The sequence below is a fragment of the Gadus macrocephalus genome, chromosome 20 (assembly GCF_031168955.1).
Source record: "Gadus macrocephalus chromosome 20, ASM3116895v1".
NCBI classification, from domain to species: Eukaryota; Metazoa; Chordata; class Actinopteri; order Gadiformes; family Gadidae; genus Gadus; species Gadus macrocephalus.
In genome coordinates this window covers 14,494,385-14,521,901 of record NC_082401.1, presented here as the reverse complement: position 1 = coordinate 14,521,901, position 27,517 = coordinate 14,494,385, and the positions used below count along the sequence as shown (strand labels likewise).

At 46.7% G+C, this 27,517-nt stretch overlaps 2 protein-coding genes across 2 annotated transcripts; one reads left to right on the top strand and one right to left on the bottom strand.

Annotated features, from left to right (window-relative positions):
* Positions 1-1,328: 1,328 nt before the first annotated feature.
* LOC132448943 (electrogenic aspartate/glutamate antiporter SLC25A12, mitochondrial-like) lies at positions 1,329-9,648 on the bottom strand. The gene is made up of 7 exons (XM_060040498.1): positions 9,637-9,648; positions 7,317-7,459; positions 6,705-6,827; positions 5,536-5,674; positions 3,468-3,614; positions 3,042-3,179; positions 1,329-1,445 (listed from the first exon to the last, which is right to left on the bottom strand). The coding sequence occupies exons 1-7, from the start codon at positions 9,646-9,648 to the stop codon at positions 1,392-1,394; spliced, it is 756 nt and encodes a 251-aa protein (XP_059896481.1). The 3' UTR covers positions 1,329-1,391.
* A 530-nt stretch (positions 9,649-10,178) lies between these two features.
* hat1 (histone acetyltransferase 1) lies at positions 10,179-27,042 on the top strand. Its single transcript, XM_060040678.1, has 11 exons — positions 10,179-10,287; positions 11,158-11,229; positions 11,354-11,429; positions 12,901-13,021; positions 19,303-19,479; positions 20,515-20,636; positions 21,309-21,413; positions 21,818-21,924; positions 22,303-22,454; positions 23,832-23,948; positions 26,165-27,042. The coding sequence occupies exons 1-11, from the start codon at positions 10,281-10,283 to the stop codon at positions 26,333-26,335; spliced, it is 1,227 nt and encodes a 408-aa protein (XP_059896661.1). The 5' UTR covers positions 10,179-10,280; the 3' UTR covers positions 26,336-27,042.
* Positions 27,043-27,517: the final 475 nt, after the last annotated feature.

Here is a 27,517-nt window from a genome sequence, read left to right as displayed (position 1 = left end):
TATACCGCTTTTATTCACTTCATGGCCTTGTTAAACAACAGCCTTTTTTTTATAGCATTCAATCTTTCAGCAAAGCTCAGTCTGCTGAAGAATAAATGATCGCTGAGGTTATCAGCGATCCTCAAACCGTGGATAACTATACTAAGTCAGTAGTGAGTTACTAGTTAACCCACCCAGAGTGGGAGTATTCACTGAGCTGGTATAGGATAACGAGGGCTGCATCCGAATACTCGTACTTGCATACGATATAGTATGCATTTTGTAGTATGCGAAAAATCTAGCGCGTCCGAATACTCTAGTATGCATTCTGTAGTACGAAGTCGTTTCCGAATGCATACTACCGCCAAAGTGAACCACGGACCACACTACGCTATCCCACAATGCAACCGGAGTCTGGTAACAAACGAAGAAGAGATGGCTGACCGACACCATCAACAGCGGCTTTTTATTTGTGTGTGTGTGTGTGTGTGTGTGTGTGTGTGTGTTCAATAAAAAAGGAAAATTAACTTCAATCGTCTTTTTCACGAGTAGCAAATAACTGTAAATTTATTATTATATTCCAAAAAAATGACTTACCAAATGTCCACATATATACAACATAACCTGCCGGTAAGTCGCTCTACGAGATGACCGACGACGACGCCTTCTAGCAGAGATATCCATTCAAGAGCCATTCGCGTAGAAAGAGACATTTTTTATTTAATAGCAACGATAACAAGACGGAAAACAGGTACATTTTGCCGCCATCTGGGGGGAGATACGTCATCTCCAACATCGGTGGAGTTTCGGGCGGCGTTCGGAGGCGTTCTACGCATGTCTGTAGACCGTAACTACACAGTCAAGTGTAGTATGGTCAAGTAGTAGACACTAGACAGAAATAGTATGTACTAGGTATTCGGATGCAGCCTATATCAGGTCAGTAGAGAGTTACTAGTTAGCCGGTACAGAAGGTACAGGATAACTAGGTCAGTAGTTAGTAACTAGTTAACCCACCCAGAGTGGGAGTGAGGCCTCTCAGCTGGTACAGGATAACTAGGTCAGTAGTTAGTAACTAGTTAACCCACCCAGAGTGGGAGTGGAGGCCTCTCAGCTGGTACAGGATAACTAGGTCAGTAGTGAATAACTAGTTAACCCACCCAGAGTGGGAGTGGAGGCCTCTCAGCTGGTACAGGATACTAGGTCAGTAGTGAATAACTAGTTAACCCACCCAGAGTGGGAGTGGAGGCCTCTCAGCTGGTACAGGATAACTAGGTCAGTAGTGAATAACTAGTTAACCCACCCAGAGTGGGAGTGGAGGCCGCTCAGCTGGTACAGGATAACTAGGTCAGTAGTGAATAACTAGTTAACCCACCCAGAGTGGGAGTGGAGGCCGCTCAGCTGGTACAGGATCTCTATCTCCATGGGGGTGATCTGTCCGAACCGGTTAGCTGCGTTAGCGAACTCCTCTGCATGGACACACAGAACAGGTCGGTCACAACATGCTGGTATAGGCAAAGAGAGACAATCTATGAGTTACCGTCGAGGGACGTGAGTGTTTGAGAGGACACCGTTTGTATTTGCTGGTACTTTATAACGTGTGTTTTCGATTTGGACGTCGTTAACGTGGTGTGGTTTCACCGAGAGACAAACCAATAGTATGAAACGGAGTCGACGGCCCACACAATGTATTCCAGTGTCACAGATTCTGTCCATTGAGCAGCTCTTGAGATAATATCCTCTCGGTGACTCAATGGCGGGGGTTGATTCACTCTACCCGGCGTGTTCCTCCGAGCTGACCCAGCAAATCAGCCCACTGGCCTTTGACCTTTGCCACGGGCCTGCCTTCCTTAACCCAGAGCTGATGTCACTGCATACCGTTCAGTGATCAACTTGACACCGTTGAAAAGGCTCTACTTCAAGCAGACCTTGCAGGATTTTAGCATAAAAAAATGTGTGTGTGTCTACAAATCTAGAAAAAAATACATTTTGTGTGGGAAATACACTGAAAGGGGGAAAGGAGGAGGAAGAGGAGAAGGAGGAGGACGACGAGGACGAGTACAAGGACTAGGACTGTAGGAGGAGCAGGACAATAAGGTGGAGGAGGTGGAGGAGGAGGAGGAGGAGGAGGAGGAGGGGGAGGAGAACAAGGAGGAGGAGGAGGAGGTGTGATCGACAGGACTGAACTGATTCACACAAAAGCAGTGAGCTGTGACGTTATAACTTTTATTTACCTTATTAATTAGACCTACGGTTTAATGTTCCCTGTGTTTCCTGTCAAGAAAGGTGAGACGTGACAGGGTAAACCAGATTTCCTGCGTCATTATTAAACGTTTTACATATCAAATATATACAATTTATTTTGCATCACCGAGGACATACTCCATGATAAAGAACATTTGGCGTGTCTTATGCCGCTTTTCCACTGCATGGTACCAGCTCGACACGACTCGACTCGACTCAGCTCAGCTCGCATTTTTTTGCGTTTCCACCGCGAAAACATGGTATCTGGTACCTGAAGTGGCTGCTTTTTTTAGTACCGCCTCGCTCTAGGTTCCAAGCGAGCTGAGCCGATGCTAAAAGGTGACGTCGGCAGACGGCCGGCCACTGATTGGCCAGAGAGTGTGACGAAGTCACGAGAGCGACATGGCAACCATGCTGGTAACAGCCATAGCAGCGCCGCAGCCAACATATTCCACTTCTTCAACTTCTTCAACATGCCAGCTAATAATAGTAATGTTATCGATGTCCTCCATTGTTGTTATGTGGGTTCTGTCCATGTGTGGGTTGCGTAGGTGTTGTTTGCGTCGCGTACAAAAATACGTCACGGCCCTTTCGCGCAGCGACCCCGCCCACGTCCAGGAGGTACTATTTGCGGTGGAAAACGACCCGTGCTGCTACCGTGTCGAGTCGTGTCGAGTCGAGTCGAGTCGAGTCGAGTCGAGCTACATGTGCGGTGGAAAAGCGGCATTAGAAGTGTACATTTCTTCTCGACTAAAAGAAACGGCTCTTCTTTGGTGAAGCTAACTGCTAACGGCTAAGCGCTAGCCCCCGCGGCGGTGTACCTTTGGTGACGGGCTTGTCCAGCTGAGTGCCTGCGCGGTGCTGTAGACCTTGCGGACCAGCTCCATGTTGTTGAGGAGGGCGTTGAAGCCGTTGAAGTAGGAGAAGCTGACCATGTGGGAGGTGCTTCCTCCGGCCGCCTAGAGAGGGACACACACGCACGCACACAACGCACACACACACGCACGCACGCACAAACGCACACACACACGCACGCACACACACGCACACCACACACAAACACACGCACAAACACAATGACAAACACACAACATGTCGTTCAGCTTTTGGAGGTCTATAAACTTGAGCTTGGAGAAAGACTGCTTCTGTTACTCCACCTTCTAACCCCAGAAACACCTGAACAATAAACAAAACAGACAAACAGTGAGGTGCACGTTGGCTCCGGAGCGTTTCTGAGGAGGACTCACGGACACGAGGTTCTCCTCCACGAAGGAGGTGAGCATGTGGTGCCTGATGGTGGCCATGATGTCGCTGAAGTCCAGCGCTGTGATGGAGCCGCTCTTCTTCTTGTCCTTCTGAGCAAAGGCCTGGCGGGCATGCTCCAACTGCAGCTCCTGCACCACCGAAGAAGAGAGAGAGAGGGGGGGGGGGGGGGGGGGGGGGGGGGAGAGGGGGAGGTGGGGGGAGATAGAGGGGGAGGGAAATAGCGAGAGCGAGTTAGAGAGAGAGAGAGAGAGAGAGAGAGAGAGAGAGAGAGAGAGAGAGCAAGAGGGAGAGAAAGAGAACGGGGGAGAGAGAAAGGAGGACATGGGACAGAGGGGGAGGATGGGAGAGAGGGAGAGGGAGAGATGGGGAGAGAGGAGGGAGAGAGACAGAGAGAGAAGGTGAAACTATCTAACAAAGCAGCAGAGAGAGAGAGGGGTTACTGTGACCCCGGGCATCGCATTACCAGCCAGTGATGAGCTGGAGTGGAGGAGAGGCCAGAGAGAAGGAGAGGAGAACGTATAAGCACATCAAAGTTGGGCAGCTGTGGCGTTCTGGTTATGGAGGTCATCAGGAGTGACAGAGTCAGAGGCTCTCACTCCCTTAATCACAGCAGGCTAACAGGAAGCATGCGGAGTAGGGTCCCGGTGGTCCCCAGATAGGGGGGGGGGGGGGGGGGGGGGGGGGGAGACGGCAGGTGTGTCCGGAGGTAGGATGATTCAACATGACATCCGTGGAATCAGAAGGAGATGCCGGGGTCACCCCACCCTACCCTCCCTCTCCAATCTCTCCCGCTCTCTTCTCCCTCTCTCCTGTCCTCCCCTCTCTCTCCCTCTCTCCTGTCCTCCCCTCTCTACCTCTCTCTCCCCTCTAACCCGTACCTTCCTCTCCTTGAAATCCCTGTAAGCAGCTTAGGATGAAGCATGTCGTAGCATTAAGACAGTCATAGTACTTTATGGTTTTATCATTTGTGCTGATTGAACTAATTCGCTTGTTTGGCTTTCTGTCACATCGCATTATATTTCTTTTCCCAGCTACACTGATTGGATTCAAGAAAAACAAGGCGATGATATCCGATATCACAGACGTCACCTCGTACCACGTTAGCACCGGGCTCTGATCGTTCTCCCTTCACACCCCACGCCCACACCTCACGCGCACCCACACACCCACACGTGTGGCCAGTGTTTCCACCAATTAATTCCAGGCATGAAACAACAGCCACAAGGTGGCAGGCCCCAGACGGCAGAAATAACAAGCCTCCACTTCCCCGGGAAGACATCGCTGGCTTCTCACCTCAGCCTCCATCCATCACGGTACTTACAAAAACACGGCGCTAAGACACAATACAAAATCAGCTGGGGCTGCCGCGCCGAGGAGAAACAACTCGACTACAATTTGGACAGATTAGTGATTTAACCCTCACCGCACGGGGGTCTTTGGCGAAGCGCCGGAACGTCGCGGCCGACTGTGATGAACCACAAAGTGCTCTGAAGGGCCCCACAGCCCCGCCGGCCTGTCAGGCCCCCAGACCCGGAGAGAGAGACCACCCCCGGGCGCCGCTCAGCCACCGGCCCCCCAGCTCAGACCCCCGAGGCCTGAAGACTAAACCGACCAGTAATGCTGGGCATTAAGCCGTCTTTTCCGTTTGATACACCAGCACAAAGAGGGTTCCGGCACAATGCAGCGCCCTATTTGGTGGTACGCGAGAAAGGCTTCTCTTCAGTTGCCATCAGAAAAAACGAAACACAGATGCAGGATGGATGCGGAGTCACACCTCTCTCAAGACTGAAAGTGACCTTGATTGATCCAGAAATCGTAGGGACGTTGTTTGCGGAGGCAGACACACCCTTCTCATTAGGCCGATCGAAGTTCAGTTATCAAAGTGCCTGCCAACTTTTAATATTATTTGGCCTACGCTACTTTATTTTGTAATATTTCTTAACATTGGTCATCATTTTGGGACTTTATTGACTGAGGTGGTACGCGGGATAAAAAAGTTTGAGGACCACTGGTCTGGAAAGCACACGTGAACAAGAGCCGGTGCCTCACCTGCAGGAACTGTGTGAACTCGGGATAGCTGAGGAGCCTTTTCCTCTCGTGGCCAAAGTGCAGCCGGATGAACTCACAGTCCCAGTTGAACGGGATGTGGTGTGCACCGTGGTCTGGCTGAAGATGTCGCGCACATTCTCTGCGGAGCGGAGAGGAAGACGACGGACCGATGATTATAATGTCGGCGATGAGTCATGACAACCAAACAGTCAAACAGTATGGGGATACGATCCGCAGCTTGTGCCGATGCAGTGTTAGTCGTTCAGGATCGGGATGCACAGAGTTAAAGTTAGATGGGAAAAGTCGATAACGGAGTCGTAGGAAGTGTGTGTGTTTATGTGTTGGGGCCGGGGGGGGGGGGATCTGTCTAATAGTGAATTGGGAATGCTATGACTCTATTTGGGGGAAATGCATGATGTGAAGACTTTCCGTAACACTTGTGGTCTACCCCCCCTTCCCCCCCTCTCTCCGCCCCCCCACTTCGTCTTCCTCCTGAATCAGATGGTTCAGGTTATAGGATTGTGATGGCCCCCCCCCACGGCCACCACCTCCCCCTCCTCCTCCTCCTGCTCCACGCAGCTGATATCTGTATGACTCAACGCACTCCAGATGTCTTGGGAAGACAAACACGGGCTCACGCCAAGTCATTCACATTCACGACGCCTCCCGCTACAGTAGGGGGGGGGGGGGCTCTCCACGGGGCCAGGGGCCCACAGCACACAGAACGGCCCCCGGGTAGGGTACAGAAATACACAAACGTTTGTGGTTCACCGTCTCCTGACGGTGGAAGCTTTAGATAAGGAGGAGGATGACAACCGCCGCAGGAAGGGCGGCTAAATGTTGAAACACGTGAAACCTACATTTACATTTTTTTTGGGTTGTTTTTTTTCATCATGTTTTATAGAAAATGAGTATATGAGAAAGATGGGAAACAAAGAAGTGAGGAGTTGTAGAGGAAGACAGCTGAAAGGTTCCGGGTTCGATCCCCAGTGTCCGACGTCTACCTTTGGGCATCCTTGATCAATCTGCCCTAACTCACACCTGCTCCTTTATAACATGAAAATGATCACTCGCCGTGGACAGAAGCCTCCGAGTCAAACAGTAAACATCCCGATGTCGAGTACAGTACGGAGAACATGGTGTCTAAGTCTCCCCGCCCAGACCCCCACCGCCTACCGAAGGAGATGCTCCCAGTGCCTGTCTTGTCAAACAGCTGGAAGGCCACGAGGTAAAGGGCATCCGGGGAACACAGAACCGACTCAAAGGCCTGAAACTCCTGGAAAGAGATCAGTCTGTTTGAAGGAGAGAGAAGAGTTGCTATGTTGCAGAAGGACACATGTTTGCAGATATCATCAGTGTACCAGTGTCCAATTGCATTAAAAATTAAATTAATGTATTATATGGTTCGCCAAAGTAGGGCAATTAAGAATCTACATTATTAATATGACATAATGTTATAATATAATTTCGAAATGAGCTTATTATCATTGTTCCAGTAAATCGTTATTCCGTGATTGTAAACATACATGACATTTTTAGGGTTACATACATCGTTTTACAGCTTGAGTATAGTTAATTCAACCAGAATGCAATTCACATACATTCAATATATAAAGGTAGCATTGTCTGTTAAAAAATAACTGTGCTCAAATCAATAGATGTAAGCTATAACAGATGTTCATTGAGTCCACTGCGGATGTAATAACATGTTATCAGGTAGTAAATCGATATATGTATGCTTCCAGGTTGAGTCCCATGGGTGCTCAGTGCTCACTACTCACCCGTCTTTGGTGGTGTCGGCCACGCCCGCCAGGAGGCTCACCGTCCTGGGATTGTACTGGGGCCGTGTGTGCAACGACAGGTAGTTCTGCACAAAGTCCCTGGGGGTCATGTAATGGTCCCCATCCTCCACCACGCTGGCATACTACACACAGGGACCCAGAGAGACAGAGAGACCCAGAGAGAGAGATAGAGACACACAGAGAGACGAAGACACAGAGATACACCGAGACCCAGAGAGAGATAAAGATATAGAGAGAGACAGAGAGAGATAGCGAGAGACCCAGAGCGAGACGCAGAGAGACAGAGTCATAGAGAGAGACAGACAAACAGAGAGACAGAGACCAAGAGAGACAAAGACATAGGGAGACAAAGAGACCAAGAGAAAGAGACAGAGACATAGAGAGAGATGAAGACACAGAGACACACAGGGACCAAGAGAGAGACACAGAGACATAGGGAGACAAAGAGACCAAGAGAGAGAGACACAGAGACATAGAGAGACAAAGAGACCAAGAGAGAGAGACAGAGACATAGAGAGAGAGAAAGAGACATAGAGACACACAGAGAGACAGAGAAACACAGAGAGATGAAGACACAGAGACCCAGAAAGAGACACAGAGAGACAGAGACCCAGAGAGACAGAGACATAGGGAGACACAGAGACATAGAGAGACATTGGGAGACACAGAGACCCAGAGACACACAGAGAGTCATAGGCATAAGGAAACAATGACACACAGAGACAGAGAATCTGTTAGGAATGCTCAATCTATAACCAAAAATCAGGAACTACTGATGATAATTTATGAATTAATGGTGGATAAATACAGCGATAAAAAACAATCACTCTTATGTAAAGGAGGATACAAGAAAATACCCCAAAAATATTCCATGTAAATATTACATTGCGTTTAGAAAAAAACGAATTGATTCTATAAGCTATTTATCGATTATCAGCAACTGATATCTAAAAGGCAGTATAACACAGGCCAAGACATGTGTTTATGTGTAGGCCTATATGAGAACCGTGGAGTAGAATGGAGAGTAACGTGTTACAAAGCAGTAGAGACTAGGATGAGCCGAAAGGTCATTTTTAGAGCTGGGTTGGGTTTCACGGCGCAAATCACAAGCACAGCACATGAACTGGGAGCAGAAATGCCACCCTTGAAATAGAGGCCAGCTCGATATAGAGGGCAAAGAAAAAGTAAAACATCCTTACCCTACAACAAGTGACAATGTTTTTCTTTCTTTGTCACAAATAATATTCCCAACCAACGTATTAACACATTAAAATAATTATAGGCTATGCCAATTTCCCCCTCGAGTTTGAGCCTGATTAGGTCTTGATACAATTATGCAGGCAGTTGGAATAAACATCTATTAATTAACTCCTTCGTCCTGAACTCGGGAGCTGCTACAAATTGCTACATACGTTTTGACGTCAGATGTGTGAGATAAGGAGACTTATTTTCAAGCGGCAGTTTACACAAACACGACCCGGTGTTTTTCAATCACGCATAGAAACAACAACTTTATTTATATCAAGACGATTTAAAAAGCATGCCAAGATATTGTAATATAACTTAATGTGCCATACAAGTAACCAAAGTAAGAATACATTCTTTGTTTGTTAAAGAGGATCCAAAATTAGACCATGGACTTATCTGACCTTTTCCAAGCCGATCGCTTCAGAAACTACTCCAACTTAACTAGACATAGGATCAGCAATATGTCCTTAAATCGTGTGTTCGCAGTGGAAGGTTACATTCTTCTGTGTATTATAAGTTAGGCGGTAATAAAAACAGACTTACCTTCAGAAAGATTGCCTTTAAACTATGGGGATCCGCTCTCTGCATTGCCTGCACCTATACAAGCAAGTTGAAATATGAAAGTGTTTTTTTTTCCCCAGACGATCTGTTTCTTTAGAGTATGTTAGTTAATCTGATTTATTAGACACGGTTCATATTTTGTTTCAAGATTCCCAATCAGTCTAATCTGTCAAACACAACAATCAATAGGCGAACGAGGCGATTGCTAGGAATATATAAATAGGCTTTTCGGGCAAAAGTCTTCCACACGGTCCTGGATGTGGATGGTGAAGTTTCTTCATCAACTTTCTCAGAGAATAAACTCATTACAGGTGGTTCTCCATTAACAGTAGTACTGCCTCGGTGTAGAGATGCTCAAACTGTCATGCAGACTTCTGACATAAACATGTCCTATAAAAAGACATACGACTGTCCTCCATAGGCCTACCGGTGATAATCGATGATATTACAGTCAAAAGTAATTACTGATAAGAGATATTGACATAGTCACCTTGACGGCCATGCTGATGGGTGACGTCACTTGCTGAAGACGAGGACTTTTACTTCAGTGAGCCTGGACCGTGTCTTGGTTGTGTTGGCATTTCCCCTGGCCCAGTATAGGAATCACGATGGATAAAACTGTGATAATAAATATTTTAAAACATGCAGCCGTGTGAAATATATTGAAAAAGTTACGCTACATGACATATGTAAGACACGTTAAATTTACATGTGCAATTTATTTTGAATACTTTGTAGTGATTAAATGAATAAAGAAAGTAAGGACATACCCTGGTAAACACTGCAGCAGCAACTTTATATATATATATTGGTATATTTGATATTCACACACATTTAGCTTTAATCAGCATAGGGTTGGCCTTAAACTCCATCTGCTATATTGTAAGATAAAATTATATAAGTCTCTTTCCAACAGATATGGCCCTTTCTGTTTTTTTCAACATTATTATTTGACTTTTTTTTAATTATTTCTAATAACCAAATGTAATATTTTTAAACCCATCGAAGAAGTGAATGTTGTCTGACAGCAGCCAGTGATAGTCGGCGGCGGCGGAAGTGCGCAGGTCCGGAAGTGCCGTTGTTTCCGCGGGTCTTTCAGGGCAACAGCAGCGCTGCTAACACCGCTTGCTTCAAATGGCGGGTAAGTCCCAAAGCACCACAGTACCTCAAGTACCACAAATTACTCCGGTTCTCTCCCTGGACGGGTTGGTCGAGGGGGTGGGGGAGCATCACGCCAGAGAAACCAAAGGCGGACGTTTTAATAACAATGATAACAACAACAACAAGCTAAGCTAAGCTAGCTAGCTGGAGTAGACAGGTTGACGTCTCTTCAGAGGAAAGGCCCAGGGTGCACGACTGGTGTTTAGACCTCGGTGGGACACGTTTACGTTCACAATGACACCGTGTAACGCGTTGAGAGGTCGTTGTACATGTGGCTGGTGGTTGGAGGGAGAGCTACAGTAGTAGAGGAGGAGAGGACAACACCACCACCTCGTTGTGCATGTCCTCCATCAAGCTCCGTTCATAACAGTTGCTGTTATGCACTACAACTCAGTCATCCCCGTGAATAACTGCCTTATATTCACCACAGCTCCGTTCATAAAAGCTCTCGTCATTCCCTCACAACTCAGCCATGGTGGATAACAGTTCCTACCAGGAGCTGTGTTAGGAAGAAGCTGCCAGGAGCTAGTAGCTCCTGGTAGGTGGTTAATATAATGCAGTTATTCATTGTGATGACTGGGTTGTACTGCATGATATGAGCTGTTGCTATGACTGAGTTGTGCTGAAATGACGTGAACAGTTTTTCATTATGACTGAGTTGTAGTGAATAACAGCCACTGTAACTCACTATGACTGAGTTGTAATGAATGACCGCCACTTTAACTCACTTTGACTGAGTTGTAGTGAATAACAGCCTCTGGAACTCATTATGAAGGAGTTGTGGTGAATAACAGCCACTGTAACTCATTATGACTGAGTCGTGATGTCCCGTCCCGGTTTATCTCAACAGGAGTAAACGCAATGGAGAAGAAACTAGCAGAGTTCAAGTGTGACACGAACGAAGCCATCTGTCTGAAGCTGGGTAAGTGTGCGGATGGATCTCCTGTATGCTTTGTATAATGAAGATGACCACATAATGAATTTCAAGAGGCCGTTGGTGATGTTATGTGAGCCTGACCATTGCTGTGCCTGGTTGTTTCCCCCAGTCCGCTTCCCAGAGGACTTGGAGGATGATGGAACGACATTTCACCCCGAGTACAGTCATCAGCTTTATGGAGACGAGTGAGTTATGAACAATGTTATGTATTATGGTTTATAATCATCACATCGTAACCAGCAATGGGTTAATAATGCAGCCTAAAAAATTTGAATAACAATTATTTAAATAAATAAAAACAAAACAAAACGGAAGCATTCAAATAATGAATTGAGATTTGAATGCCTGCCTAAAAAAACAAATATCCAAATGTACCAATATTCGGTCTGAGCCCTAGTTATCAAGTGGTGTTTCTCAGCTTGCACACCCCGATAACCATTAGTGTCCGTAGGAATCAATATTCCAGTTTTGTATCAGAGACGTGTCTACCGTCATGTGCGTCGACTGTCCAAATCTGCATGAAACGTTGTTTCCACAAGTGGTCCCAATGTTAACCGCTAGGGCGGTGTTTATATCAGGTGCTCCTTTTTGACACAAACATGCTTGTCTTTTAAGCAACTCCCACATCTAGTAGCCACGCCTCCTCCACTAAGTACCACCACTATTGTACACGTAAGCACTAGGTTCTGTCAGAAACCTCTTTCCACGATGCTGCACAGCAAGAAGGCTTGGGGGTGAACCTCAATTAGGTGTGGAGTTTAAATTTTCTTGTTTAAAAATATTTCTTCCCCCCACCAATAAGAAGCATGGTAGGACACTGCTGCAGGCAGAGCGTGATGATACCAAAAATTATATATTTTAACAAGTCCATCATAAACACGATTCACAATAATTCTTACTGAACTAATCAATAATAAATTGGGGTTTTATTGATTGCCCTTTAACACCGACCTACACACAACCCTTATGTAATATAAGGTATAGACGTTAAATCGCTGTTTTGACACGTTCGTATTTATTTATTTACATCGGTAATCCTGAGAAGGTCACAAAAACAGACGAGTATAATTTAGTAATCACAAGTATTCAAATATGCAAATACATAAGCAGAATAAGATTAAATGCATTGTCCAACATGTCAATAGTTGATATTGCTGTTGTACTGGTTATTATGGGCTGCAGCCCCGACATACTGGTGCTGGCTACACTAGCATGTCATTATGCTCTCAATCGCATTTCTGAATTAGTCAAAAGTAGGCTTGGTTATACTTGCACCTGCCACAATCAACTCACTGGGAACTCCGTAATTGGGACATTAATTATTTCAGCAGGCTTAATTGCCGACCTAACTCAATCACACAGTTGCATAATGAAATCAATTTCTTATATTAGTCATTTGACACGAAGACGGATATTTAACGGTTTTATCCCCTGTTCGACGTTGCCTCTCGCATGGCGGGATCTCTGCAGAGATCTGTTGCTCTGCTGTGTTGTCAAGGCCTGGGCTGTTATTGTACAATGTGATGAATTGCATTCACGTTTTAATGAAATGACTGTAAACAATACACATTGCTTATGAACCACGCCACAGAGGTGCCTTCTGTGTGCAGATCACTTTGTTACTGACCACGGCCCCTTCCCTCCGTGTCCCCTCAGTGAAGTGGCTTTCGGATACAAAGGGCTTCAAATACAGCTGTATTATAGCGCTGGGAACCTGAGCACACTCTTCAAAGTCAAATACTCCTCAAAGGTCACGGAGAAGTTTGATTGTGTGGAGGTAAGAACTCGTAATTCACCCTCATCAAATATGTCTTGCTTGTCTGCTTTATTAAGGACCTCTTTTTTTAATCCCATTGTTTAGTTGAAATGTATATAATATATACTGTTGAACCAGGTGGCTGTTGATGTATGCAATGTATCATTAAATATAAATCAAGTTACACCACTATTTCTATGCTATATTATTACATCGCCAATAACATGCATCTCATTCTGGGAGAAAAAAAGGATAATATGCTGTTATTATATTTTGCCTTTATTTATTAATTTAGAAGGGGGTTTTATCCCAGGCCTGCCTCTCGCTCAAAACTGCCTACAGGTTGACTTCAGGCATCGGGTATCAAGCCTATGTACCTTACGGCAGGGAGTTGATCCCTAATCAGAGCACTGTGCTGTATCTGGTTCCTGCTTTGCATCTCTCCACTGTCTCCAAGTGTTTCCCCCCCATGTAAACCAGTGACCTCTGTCCTTGGGTTTTGTCTGTTGTGTCCTTACTGGACGGCTCATTGAAGGGAAAGCTTAGTGTTTTCAGATAAGTAACGCTTGTAGCATCAAGCAACATTTCACTACCTTCGTTCGTCAACTGGCACTTCTAATATCATTAAAATTGTTTGATACAAATATATTGATATCAAGTGAATATATGAATATTGTATGTATGATAATTATGAAATTGTTTCCTATCTGCTCTTTATAAACAGGGCTAATCTGAACAAATTAGTCTCTTTCCAATGATCTGTTGAATCGAGCGAGCTGAAAAGGGGGCCATCGTCAAACAAGGTCAATTTGCTTTGTTCGTTGATGAAATCTTGCGTGTGTGGAAGGGGATTCCCATTTGGCAAAGGACACCAGCTATCAATCGCCAACAGCTACCAACCGAAACCAGTTAGGAGAAAGTAGCTTAAAGTCGCCATGGCTTATCTTGGGCTCATCCCCTCTGATCCTATTGGCTGGAGTTTTTCAGAACCCAAATACATTTAATAGTGGAGTTCTGTCCACTCTGACTTACTGGGAAACCTACGTGAACTAGTGTAGCTTGGCTGACTGGGTGGCATGAGTGGAAGGGTTTCAGGCGTGTGGAGTGTTTTTATTTGTAGAATATTTGAGTTATAGGAATTTAGTATATTTGATACATTCATGAAGTAACTATCGGTTAGCATTGACTACATATATGTCCAGGCTATGTTAAGCTTGTTAAAATGTTACACATTACAAATGTAAATGTACCTACCTGCCGCTACCTTGTATTTATATTTGCGTCTATCTAACATGGAACATTATGAACTAAATGAAGTTGAGAATTTGACATTGTTCCACAATTTCTTTTTAAATGTGAAATGCCTAAAAGGAATTTTAATATACTTCTTTGGATAAACAACAAGCAAGTTGTTTTGATGTCGCAGTGGATACCAGTTGAGTCGAATAGTATAACAATATGCAGTTTCTTTGCGAAAGATGGTTAGAGAAGCCATGGTATAAATATTTTGTCCACAAAAACACATCAATATCCAGATATGCATTTGAAACATCCCTCCACGATCACCGACATAACAGAAAAGAAAGCCTTTTTTGTTGTGGAGGATGGAAATGTTTTTCCATCCAAGATTATGATGCTTGATTGTAGAGTCAAGCTGTTGTCCACTTACTGATAACTGCCACTCTCACTGAATTCTTCAAACCCAAACACACCGTCAAGGTAAACATGAGGCCGACATCAATCCGATTATCAAGGATTGTATATGACCTGGCTACTGCTTGGGTATTGCAGTGGGCTGAATTTAGACCACTTTGGAGTCCATCACAAAGTAGTGCATCAGATGCTCAGGAACACACGTTTCCTACAGAGAACCCCCCCCCCCCCCCGCCAGCTTTTGCCCCCCATGGCCAGAGAGCTCACTACTCATTCAGCTGACGCTGAAACGGAGCACCTTTCAGTCACATGTTCACTGCCATACGTGCACACCCTGTCCACGTGCACGACCCCTCCACGTGCACGAACCCTCCACGTGCACAACCGGTCCACATGCATGACCCGTTCAAGTGCACGACCCCTTTGCGTTCACGGCTCCTCCAACGTGTACGACCCCTCCACGTGCACGACCCGTCCACGTGCATGCCCCATCCACGTGCACGACCCCTCCACGTGGGGCTACTGGGTCTGTTGTCCGCAACGCACCACACCAGTCCAATACAACACGTCTTTCTGATTTTGATTGAGTGGGACACTTTAATTGCAGCGTTTATAATATAACACGCTGGATTAATTGATTACAAAGAAAATATGTCTGGTGTTTTTTAAGTAATTGCACTGTAAAGCAGTTCTTTCCCACAATTTAAATGAGTACACACCTGTGTGTGTGTGTGTGTGTGTGTGTGTGTGTGTGTGTGTGTGTGTGTGTGTGTGTGTGTGTGTGTGTGTGTGTGTGTGTGTGTGTGTGTGTGTGTGTGTGTGTGTGTGTGTGTGTGTGTGTGTGTGTATCCCATTCTTGAGAACGTGTTCCGGAGGGACATTTTCACTGTCACAGGGGCTCTGCTCCAAATGCTTAGGAAAGCACACGCATGTGTTTCTCAGCTGTTTCCAGACCTCACTGACTGAAGAACAAGCAGGGAAAATTTTGACTACATGGCCACCTCCGGATTAAGGCAAACGCAGTTGTAATCTGTCGACTATTCTCTTTGTGCCGGGATGTTGTTTGGTCGCCAACTGGGGCTAAGTTAGGGCCACTCTATGGGTGGGGACATTATTCCAGTAAGAGATCTCCTCCTTTGTGCCACTAATCTCCGCTCCACCGTAGCGCCCCGTGCGACTACACTAATCCCGCTCCACCCCGTCAGAGGAACAGGGGATTTTAAAGGCTTCGCCGGAGGGGGAAGAGAGAGAGGGTGGTCCCGTATCAGCATTGATTTGTAGAGTTTCTGTGATTGAATCAGCGGGGAGAGGGAATGTGTCCCGGTTGGGTGTCTCATGAATGTATTCAGACGCCCAGAGAGAAGTATACCTCGCTCGCTCCTTCTATTGCTTTCCATAGAGGGGAATTCTGGATTCAAAACATATCTAATGTTTTTAACCCTCTTTTGAAGGCCGTCGCTGGCCATACTAGTCGTATGGTCGTTGTCGTCCGCCTGCGATTTCATGTGGAGTACGTAGGAGAAATTAGCTCCGTCTTCATGAATGCAAATGGTGCTCCCGCGTTTCTATTGTGGCAGTAATTGCGAGACACTTGCGGTGATTGAGAATTTGAGAAGTGGTATGGATCCTCTACCAGTCAGAGGACCCGACACTGGGACAGCTGTCCTGCCTGGAGATGGCTTTAACTGGTCTTATTGTGGGGTAGCGTCGGGGCTCTTTGTCCTGGAGGTGCTTTGAAGATGCATGGGCAAATTTATTTGATTGAATTGTGGTAGGTGTGGTGGAAGTAGTAGTGGTGGTGGTGGTAGTGGTTCCCTAACCAGGGTTAACAACGTACATGAGAAGGTTCAACTATTTATTCAAATGAATCCCCTTAAAAGGTTTGTTATTTCGAATTGATCTCTCGCCGTTTGTCATCTCATGAACCGCCCAGTTGGCGTCTTTTAAACCGCGTTCAGAAAAGCAACTTGGCTTCAAGCGAAAAGGTTTGTAGAGAAGTTGCCCGGTCGTGGCCAAATTGAACAACTAAAATTATGTATTTTTTTTGGTGCTGGGCCCCTCGGCCTGTCTGTCTCTCCGTCTGGCCCTACTTTGGGGATCTGTGCTGACCCCTAAGTGTTCACCTTGTTGAGGGTCTGAGTGCAGCTGGCGTGGAGGTAGAGGGCTGGGGAGCGGCGTAGTTCAGGCAGCATCTCGGGGTCCATGCTGCAGACTGTCTGGCTGCATGGGCAGCTGGTGGGAGAGGAGGTCTCTGGAGCCAGGGGGGGGAGGGGGGGGGGACAGAGTGCATGCAGCTGCCACTTTGATACTAGACTGTCATCAAAAATCACCTTTCCACCCCCCCCCTCCCCCCCTTAAATCGGTCAAAAAAATACTATAATGCCAGACTTTCCCGTGCCAAAAGTGTTTTGGTTTCCAAGCCCCCTTCATGTTGCACTGCTCTCAATGTAGTAGATACTAACAACTCTGGATTTAAACACTGGAATTGCAATTTTTGTGTGAATATTGAAGCGTCATTTTCAGCACGTCTTCTCTGAGGAATAGCCGTTGGCGAACGTTTAGCTGCCATTTCTTTTGTATGCATTAAAAAAAAAACGTGTTTCAACTGCAATTGTTTGCTTCTAGTGTGTAGACTCACAAGTCTGTCACGTCTGTTTTTTGTGAAAGGGGTTAACACCCGCTAAAACATTCTTAACTCACCGCAAGCAACACCAATACATGCATTTCATTACATGCCGTTATAGTACTTGGTTGTGTAGAGTCTTATCCTAGCTCTCTTTGTTGTATACAGGGAATGGGTTAACCTAGTGATTGTTAGTGCTTGGCACTTGTTTCTATGAACATCTTTACTGTACCGACAGCAATATATTGTTTCTCATTCTTCTGACAAATGTACTTATCGTAAGTCGCTTTGGATAAAAGCGTCTACTAGCTGTAAATCTAAATGCATTGAGTGCTCTTTCACATCTCCATTCTTTGACGTGTAATAAACGCAATAAAACATTTTGAAGGGAAACCATCGTGTCACAATCACGTCAATCCCAGACATCCTTCCAGCAGCGCGGGTCGTTCCCGATCCTCGTCCAGAACGACGAAGAGAGAGTGGCAGCCACAATGCAACTTGTTTTTCCTCTGGCCTTTAAAGCATGCTCCGTGTTCCTTTAGAAACCCAGGCGAACAATCACAATGGTTAAGGGGCATTCAACTGCAGGTGCATTACTTCCAGTTGGATATTAGCTGATGTCTTTGCGAGGGGAGGGGCATTAGCGCGGTGTTGTATTAGCCTTTTGTTGTCCGTTTTGCTCAGGCCTTCTTCATTCCCCCCCCTGCTCAATGCCGGCCGGCAAGGACCTCGACACAAAACTAATGGCCATCACGCATGCAAATGGTGTGAAAGGACTGCTTAGCAGCGTGTTCTCATGTCAATCCTTGTGGAAATGGATACAATGCAAACATTACAGCTGAACTCACCCTCGCATTCTGCCGAGTAAAACGAAAAAGAAAAAAAAAAAAGTCCAAGGGTAGGGTACTCTTTGTCCAGAAGACGCTTTGAAAATGCTTGGGGGGGGAATTCATTTGATTGAGTCCGCTTGGTGGGATTAGAGGAGAGACCTCTGAGATGATGAATGGGGCCTGAGGTTTGTTAAGTTAAGATCAATTCATTAGATTTTATTGCCCAGTGAGAAGCAGAAATGCGTTATTGTGGCATCTCATCACATATTCATGGTTTAACATAAGTAGTAAATGTATTGAATTAAGGGCTCTTTCACTGGCTTTTTGTGTGTGTGTGTGTGGGGTAGGGGGGGTTAGCAGCCTCAGCTCAGCTGACAGTTTTAATTGCCTAATCGTTTTCCTTTCTCCGGCACAAAAAGATGTAATCTTCCACTTTATTTCCTTGTTTTGCTGCACATTGTTTTGCTGAAATGAAAGCGAGTGCCTCGATGTACATTTCCCTTTTTAAAGACTTTCTGTGACTGAGAATGACATCAAGTGCTGTAGTCCTTTTATCTGCCCCAGACCTTTTAAGGAAGCTGTGGTAATTTGTACCTTTACTGCTGCAGACTTGAGACTTAATAAATATTCATGCATTACTTGTATTGGTAAGGAGATCTCAGTTATATATGTTGGTTTATTTCACTACTATGTGTTGATGCAGTTATTTATTCGTGATACAAATTCAGATTACAAAATAATAAGCTACATTTGTTATTAAGATGCATCCTTAAAGGTATCCTCGTACACATTTTTAAATCGTCATAAAAGGAGTTTCATATAGATTATGCATTATATCTTTTTATTACTTATGCCATGATCCTCCTTCGACCTAAATGCGTGAATTTCAGTTCATATTTGAATCACGACCTGAAAAACGAATGGGAATCATCTTGTTTTTAAACACACAGAGCGCGAATGCAGCATGGCTGTACTTTTATTCAATGCTTCGCATGGGACTGAGGTCTATTTTAGACACTTTAAGGAAAAATACAAAAAGTGGGCTACAGGCCTGACGCAACAATTATTTAAAAGTAGAATCATTAGAATCCTCGACCGCATCGTTTTCCCAACGAGTATTCCTGAGGTCGCTGCTTCCACATCTTCCATGACCTGTCAGGGAATATGACCGTAGTACGTCTGCGTCTTTCCCCCAGGCGGACGACGTGGAGGTGAAGATCCGGGACATCATCCCGGCCGGGTTCAGCTGCAGCACGGACGACTTTGTGTCGCGGCTGGAGAAGGAGGCCAACTTCCGGCCCTTCGGCAACCTGCTGCACACGTACAAGGTCCACAACGAGGAGGCCGGCGAGCTCACCTACCAGATCTGCAAGGTGTGCACGCCGCGATCTGACTGATACTAACCAGCAGTAGATACAGGACACCCACCACCCACTGGGTCCTTTGACTGAGGGCTGACTCTGTTACCACTCTGTTGACTAAACTACTCACCTAAGCTACTAAACAAAGTCGGCTAACTTGTGGAGACACGATGGCTGTTCTGCAACCCAAATTAAGACCCAACCCATGGTTTTGTTAATGTCACGGTTGTACACCAACTGGACACCATTGTTCAATACCCTCGGACACCTCCATGGCTAAGATGATTCAATCATGTGATGTTGCAGTGTCCGTCGAACAAACACATGCGTAACATGACTTTACTCCATACGTATATATATATATATATATCAATAGCAGGTTATGTATTATGTTCTAAAATATAATTCTCTAATTCCTGTCTCGTACTCGGCACCTAAGTGGTCCCGGCCAATTTTTTTTGTTTAGGCCTTAACTTGGAAACGGAGGTAGTTACAATTTCAAAAGAGGATTCAGACCGAGAGCTATCGGATTGTAATCGACCACTTCGTTGATCTTATTTATTGACAATATGACCGCAGCAATACTGAGCGAACAGTTTTGGGTAACAGTTTTGGATAACGTATCAGTGCAAGTTAGCTTCACTCCCTGTTTTTGTTTCAGTTCAACTCGACAGCTCATTCAATATGGATTCAGCCTCTTCCCTGATTAATCTGTTGCAGCGTTTCTTGAGCCTCTGCGAATCGAAGATGTATATAAAATGCATACCGCTAAAATCAATTTGATTTAGTTTGTGGCCTGGGTCCGTTGCCTCAATGTTTCTAATGTAATGTAGATAACTTCACGATACTAAACCCTCCGAATGTATCCTAGTGTAAAGCCTGCGTGTTTTCAAACACTTGTGCCTGTTCTTTAAGGCTTGGCTCCAGCAGTTGGGTGTTTCATTGTCCTAGTCCAAACCCATTGAATCGACTGGTCTGGGATCCACCGGTAGGAGTGCGTTCAGCGGTCTCACTCCCCCAGGGCCCTCTTGTCTTCCTGGGCTATAGGTGGACATGGCCTGCCCGGGGTTCCAGGAGTACCACGGCCGGCTGCAGACCTTCCTCATGTGGTTCATCGAGACGGCCAGCTTCATCGACGCGGACGACGATCGCTGGGACTTCTTTCTTGTGTGAGTGCCCTCCTTAACCAGTGTCACCCCGCCCCCCACCCCACACACACACCCTGAACCCCCTTCCCCCTCCCACCAAAGCCTTTATTGTGTCATTGAAAAACAAAGCAGTCCTTTGAGACGCTTGTGGCCAATTACCCAGCCAGTTTGATTATCCCCCCCCCTCCATAGGAGAATTGTTGATCTGGAAGAGTTCCCTTTGTGCCCAGAAGCCCTTTTCATTTTCCATTTTCTCTGTCCAGGGGCAAGGGCTGAATTGAATACTGTTGTCTTTTGAAACAGTGAACAATGTGTAAACAGTAAAAAGAGCCTCTGTCTGTATTTTCTTTGCCCCGGCACCTATTGACGTGGACAATGGCCGAAAGGACTGAAGTGATTTGGAGAAGTTCAATCCCCCCTCCAATCTCCCTCTCCTGCTCTAAGTTGCAGTACTCCAATTAAGTGCATAATGTATTCAGTCTGCAGCAGGTGTACCAATCGGGGACCCTGCCTGCTCTAACACACTGGCACTGGAGGTGGTGGTGTGTGTGTGGGGGGGGGGGGGGGGGGGGGGGGGTGTGGGGGGGGGGGGGAAATGGGCGCTTGCATGGAAAAAAAAAAAAAAAAAAAAATGGGCGCTTGCATGGAAGTGTGTCTGTAATTGACCTGCTTGCCTTTGTGTTTTATCTACAGATTTGAAAAGTACAATAAAGATGGGGAGACTCTCTACGCAACTGTTGGCTACATGACGGTCTATAATTACTACGTGTACCCAGACAAAACCAGACCACGTGTGAGGTAATTGCCGGGGGGAGCGCGTGCCTTCTCTCCTTCCCGTTCTTTTGTACTGCAAAAGGAGGAGAAAATTATACATTTCTTTCTGTTTTTTTGGCTCTGGCTGCGCAGACTTTCATTCACGGTTTGGTTCATTTGGAAGCTCAGACATGATGGGTGTCTACAAAGAGAAAACATTCTGTGGTGCATGTTCTGTTTACGACTAGAATACACGTGTGACAATCCCACATTTTGGATACCCTAATCCACCCTCAATGCTTCTTCTATTGGGGGTTTCACCCTGTCACACAACCCCGATCACTTCACGTTGAAAGACTATTTCAAACAAGCGTGTGTGTGTGTGTGTGTGTGTGTGTGTGTGTGTGTGTGTGTGTGTGTGTGTGTGTGTGTGTGTGTGTGTTCCCCAGCCAAATGCTGGTCCTACCACCGTTCCAGGGAGAGGGTCATGGAGCGCAGCTCCTGGAAGCGGTCCACCGGTTCTACTGTACCCTACCCAAGGTGCAGGACATCACAGGTTGGTGCGATCGCCTTTGGTTCAAGACCTTTGGGATTTATACCTATATTGGTCGCCATTATATTTTTAGTCCAGTGGACAGTTTCAGCGACCTAGATGCAGAAAAGGTGTGTTCTATTGGATTGCAGCATATATTTACAGACAGTGGCCTTTTCAAAATGACTCATCGCTGAATGCTAATGTGGCATCTTAGTTTTCCTTTTCAAGATTGTCGGCACAAATACATCTATGAATATATTCACAAAACAAATAAACGCTAGACATTGTAATGATTAGTGATTAATCTTAATGATAAGGCCAAAGGGTGACGTGTTTCTTGAGTTGCCGGCCCCCGGTCATGGAGTCCGTTGTGAGTGTGGTTGTGTCTCTGGCCCCCAGCTGAGGACCCCTCTGAGAGCTACGTGAAGCTCAGGGACTTCGTCCTGGCCAAGCTCTGCCGGGCGCTGCCCTCCTTCGCCCCCGACAAGCTGCAGCTGGGCTTCTCCGAGGTCATGGTGAAGGAGGCCCAGGACACGCTGAAGATCAACAAGGTGCGTTAAAACGGACTGCCGTTATACAGCGCTACTCTAACCAGCGGCCGCTCGAAGCGCTTTACAATACCGCCCAACATTCACCCGTTCATGCTAGGGCTTTGACTTTTGCCCAAAAATCGTATTCGAAGTTTGTTTGTTTATTAATATGAATATTCGAATATATTCAAATATTTATTAATAATATTTTGACCATTAAATGCCTTCAGTAAGACCTGGATTGGGCTGCGCAAGGTTTGTTTATCGCGTTGCTATGGTTACCGGTCTTGCGTGTTCCAACGGTTTATTAGGTTTCTAATAAAATTGCTGTCTAATCAATACTTCAGTCACTGCCTCTTCCGTGGTCATTACAATTTTATGAATAGACTGCGTCGGGTTCTCCGACGTCTCTCCCTCTTGGCCTGCCCATAACAGGTTCCAATATTAAGGGCTGCCTAATATACTGCCGAATTTTGATTTATTTTTTGATATTCTAATTATATTCGAATGGCGAAGTTCGGAGTCAAAGCCCTAATTCATGCACACGTTCACACTCCGACTGCGTTGTCAACCACGCAAGGCGACAGCCAGCTCGCCGGGAGCAGTCAGGGTGAGGCGACTTGCTCAGAGGCGCTGAGCTAGGAGGAGCCGGGGATTGAACCAGCAACCTTCCGATGGCCGGACTGCCCGCTCTACCTCCTGAGCGACAGCCGTCCGGGCCGGGGTCACGCGTTCTAGCGGCGGTGTTGGGGTTCTTGTGTGGCCTTGGGGTTCAATTGAGGGAGTGTAAAGGATAGGAGAAGGAAGGAATGTTTCAAATGAAATGATTTTTTTTAATAATCGACGATAAATGTAAATACGAATGAAGAAATCCCTTCAATATTGACAGTGATGATGAGTTCGATAAACCTTCATAACCGTCGTCTTAAGCAGGTGAAACCACAAAATCCCTAAAACCTCCACATCTTTGCTAATGAAGGAAAAGTGAAAGGGTTGATTAAAGATTTCCGGGTGTGGACTTTGTCACCCTTCTGAACGCAACTTAGGTTATTAAAAGTTAATCTGGCGACTCAATCAGAAGAAGTCTGAGGAAATTAACAGGAATATCGCCTCATATTATTGAAACCATAATTACAAAATGCTCCTTTTTTTTTTTTAAATCACAGTTTGAAACCTGGGCCATATTTGGGTAATTTTCAGCCTTTTCCCCTACGAGCGTCGTCTCCACCATTGATTAGACGGCCTTAAAGGTCAGGAGTCAGCAGGTTCTGGATCACCCACAGGCCTCCTGCCGCCATGGCATTTACAGACCCTGCGCCGGTTTGATTTGAGAAACAACCTCCATTAACTCCATCTTCTCCTTCTCATGTTCTCCCCCCCCCCCCCCCCCCCCTGCAGAAACACGCGCGGAGGGTCTACGAGATCCTCCGTCTGAAGGCCACGGACATGGCCGACGAGGCCAAGGCACGGGACTACCGCCTGGACGTGAAGCGGCGGCTGTTTGGACCGTACAAGGTGCGTAGGGCGGTAAACCTCCCCCTGGGGGGTGGGGGAGGGGAGGGAGGAGGGGAGGGTACGCTCTGCCTGGAGGGGGTGTATTGGCTGTTTCCATGGTTCTTATCAACGCCGTTCATTTTACATTTTTGTTTCGGACCCTTAGCAGATACATTTTATCCAAAGCGTCTTACAATAAGTACATTTGTCAGATGAAAGAGAAACTATAATCTATCACTGTCTGAACAGTAAGGGGATGTTCATAGAACCAAGTGCCAAGCACTTACAGTCGCTAGGTAAACCCATTCCCTAACTAACGCGCTGGTGTTGAAAGAACAACGAGGGCGGGATGCATGATTACATTGTATCTATGTGTGTGTTGTCCCGCGACACGCCTTTCACAACAAGCCCGTGCGGTCGCGGTAGCCGTCGTCCACGTGGGCAGGGAAGCAAATATCCACCGCCCTATCCACAGCGTCTTACCGGCGCTCTTTATCACCTGTCACCTGTTGGACCGGGAGGAAGATTGATCCCTTTGTACGGTTGAGAATTGTTAGCATAGCAAAGCTTCTTTGTAGGAGGTACAATCAGGTGCAGCCAGCGGCGCGGTGACCTTACAGTAGCTCGGCCAGCGTTCTCTCCCCCCTGCCGTTCATCAGAGCACGCTTTGGAGTTCCATTTAAACTGATGGAAGGACGTAATTTTCATGTTTCCAGCGGTTTGTCAGAAATAACGGATTTCTGTGTGGCTTTCCTCTGTTGGATGTTGCTATTGCTGTGCCTTAGGAACTCGATAAGGCAGAAGTTATGCACAACTGTGTAGCTATATTTGCACGTTTTGTTCCAAGCTGAGCCTCTATTTAGCCAGCTGAAGGCTTTGGAGAACGATATGACTCAAGGAGTGGAATGGTATCTCACTTAAAACCCATTTCTGGCATTTGACAATTGCACAGCAAGCTGCCCTGGTACACGAACCCAAGTTCTTTCAAGAATAAAGTATGTTAGTATATAATTTGACAAACCCATGCTCACGACTATCGACTTTGCATGTTGGCAGAATCTTTAATAACTACAGTTGTGGTGGCAGCCGCATGCATTTGAGCGGTAAAAGTGGAATTTCAGAGGGAACTTCAGAAATAATGTTAAAAAACGAATGACAAATACTTAATTAAATTCTATATCTTATTCAATAAAAACATTTACATTTCATGTGGCTTTGCGTGGCAGCAAAAAAATAAAGGACAGATGCTAACCAATATCGGCCCAAATAAATCGTAGCGTATGAATATCGGCATCATCCGAGATATGTCTTATCCCCACTCTCGCCAGCTGAGCATTGTGTCCGCGCCTCGCCCCCTGGGGGGGAGACACCCCAAGTCTTCACATGGCGCCGGCTTCAACCTGCAAGCGTGCACACAGCCTCTCCCTGTCACTCAGTGGCTGATCCAGTGTATCCCAGGCCTCAGAGGCTGGTCTGTCAGCAGGGAAACCACACGTCTTGAAAGGCCGTGTCTGAGTATGGAGGAGCTGGTGGTGATTTGGGGGGGGGGGGGTTGGTGGAGTTGGGTTAGGCCAGACATGTGGTCCAGGAGGAAGTGTGCGTTTTCTTTTCTTCTTCAGGAGGGGTCTGGCCGCCAGATGCACGGTGTTGTGTTCCCCCCGTAGTCAGTTGACGGGCCGAGGTCTCCACACACTGCCAGTATGGGGGGATTATGTATTTCTACCCCGACCCTCCTATTCCCCGGTGGATACGCCGCACACACATGTGCGAGTTCTTAAGTCCTGCGTGGAGTTCTGGATAAACGCACCCAGCTGGAACCCTGGACGCCTCGATAAAAGATTCTCGCCGTTCCTCGCCCAACGAGCCGGTGAAACGTGTGCGTGTGTGTGTGTGTGTGTCCGAGAACAACTTACAAGATGCGTAAAAGCGCACATCAAGAGCAATGTATTCTGACATTCTCGGGGAGCTTTTGTGAGGTGGTCTGTATAAGAGACCCCACTTCTGCGTCTGAATCTAATTTTAAATCCTTGACCTGTGTCTGTGTGTGTGTGTGTGTGTCTCTGTTTCTGTGTGTGTTTGTCGGTCTTTGTCCCTCTGTGTGAATGTGTGTCGTTGCCTCTGTCTCCACGTGTCCGTCTGTCTGTGTGTTTGTCTGCGTGTGTGTGTGTGTATGCGTCTCCGTGTGTCCGTCTGTCTGCGCGTCCGTCCGTCCGTCCGTCCGTGTTCCCTGGATGCAGAAGAACCAGCGGGAGCTGACCAAGATGATGAAGTGTCTGCGGCCGGAGGAGCTGGTGTCCCACATCCGCCACATAGACACGGACGTGCAGCACCAGGAGCTGGAGAAGAGCTACCAGGAGGTGCTGGACGAGTACCGCAGGATCATCGAGAGGCTGGCGTCGCAGGCCTGAGTGCCCCCCATGGAGACCCACCCCAGGATCGGGGTTGTGTTGGGGTCCCCCCCCCCCTCCCCTGTACAAAGCCCCTATAGCCACAGACTGTCTCAACCAGACGCGCCCCCTTCCCCCACCCCAGACCCCAGCGACTGATCACATGATTTTTTCTCCGACACGTCTTTCGGATAAATTTTAGTTGGGTTTAGGATGTGTCCCGTCGCTAGGTTACTGTGAGAAGCCTCTCTTCCTCTCCCTCCCTCCCTCCCTCCCTCCCTCCCTCCCTCCCTCCCTCCCTCCCTCCGGCTGTGTACTTAGAAGTTTCCTACTCGGACATTGCAGTTTGAAGTGCGGACCTCCCGTCATGTCCTGTCCTGTCCCGCAGGTGTTGATGGAAGACCCGTACAGCAGAGTGGGAGACGGGGGGGAGAGAGGGGGAGGAGACCCGCTCTGTCGCCCCCTGTGTCGGTGGTACCGTGGGCTCTGTTGGATTTTTATTTGTATTTCTTCTTTTGTAACGATTCATCGCAGGTGATGCGCTTCATCCGAGCCGAGAACCGGAGCTCTTCTCCCTCCTCTTACCCCCCCCCCCCCCCCCCCCCGTTCAGTAGGCGAGTCCTTCTCACACACCCTCTGTCCAAAAAAAAAAGAAATGAAGACGAGGAAAACTGTGTTTTTTGTTTCAGAGCACTTCATACAGAAATTAAAAAAGGTTTTGTATATTGCTCCAGCTGTTTCTCTTCTTCCTTCGTCTCCAAGTCTGACGTATTATTATTTTTTTTACTTTGGTACTAATCAATTCCGATCAATGTACTTCAATAGATTGAACACCAAAGCGTGATCACTCACTGTTGTTTTCGAGAATCTAGAAATAAAAACATCGAAAGAGCACGATGCAGTAGAACCCAGGGCAGTGATGAAGCCACTCGATATTCACAAGGCTTTGCACCGTCTTCATCAACGGTGTGCGGTGTTGTGCGCGGGCTGAGCAGTGCGGTCGGCGGCGGCTGCCTCTATTTATTCAAACCGTTCCATCGCTGCCCTCTGTTCAGCCACGCCGCCCGTGATTGCCATCGACGTGGAGTACCGCACTAATGAGCGTTATGGTTTTCAATTTAAAAACCTTTTGTTTAGCTGCGCCGCCCCACTTGTGCTGATCACGGCGCTGAATGGCCATCAGTCGATACTTTAACACGTAGC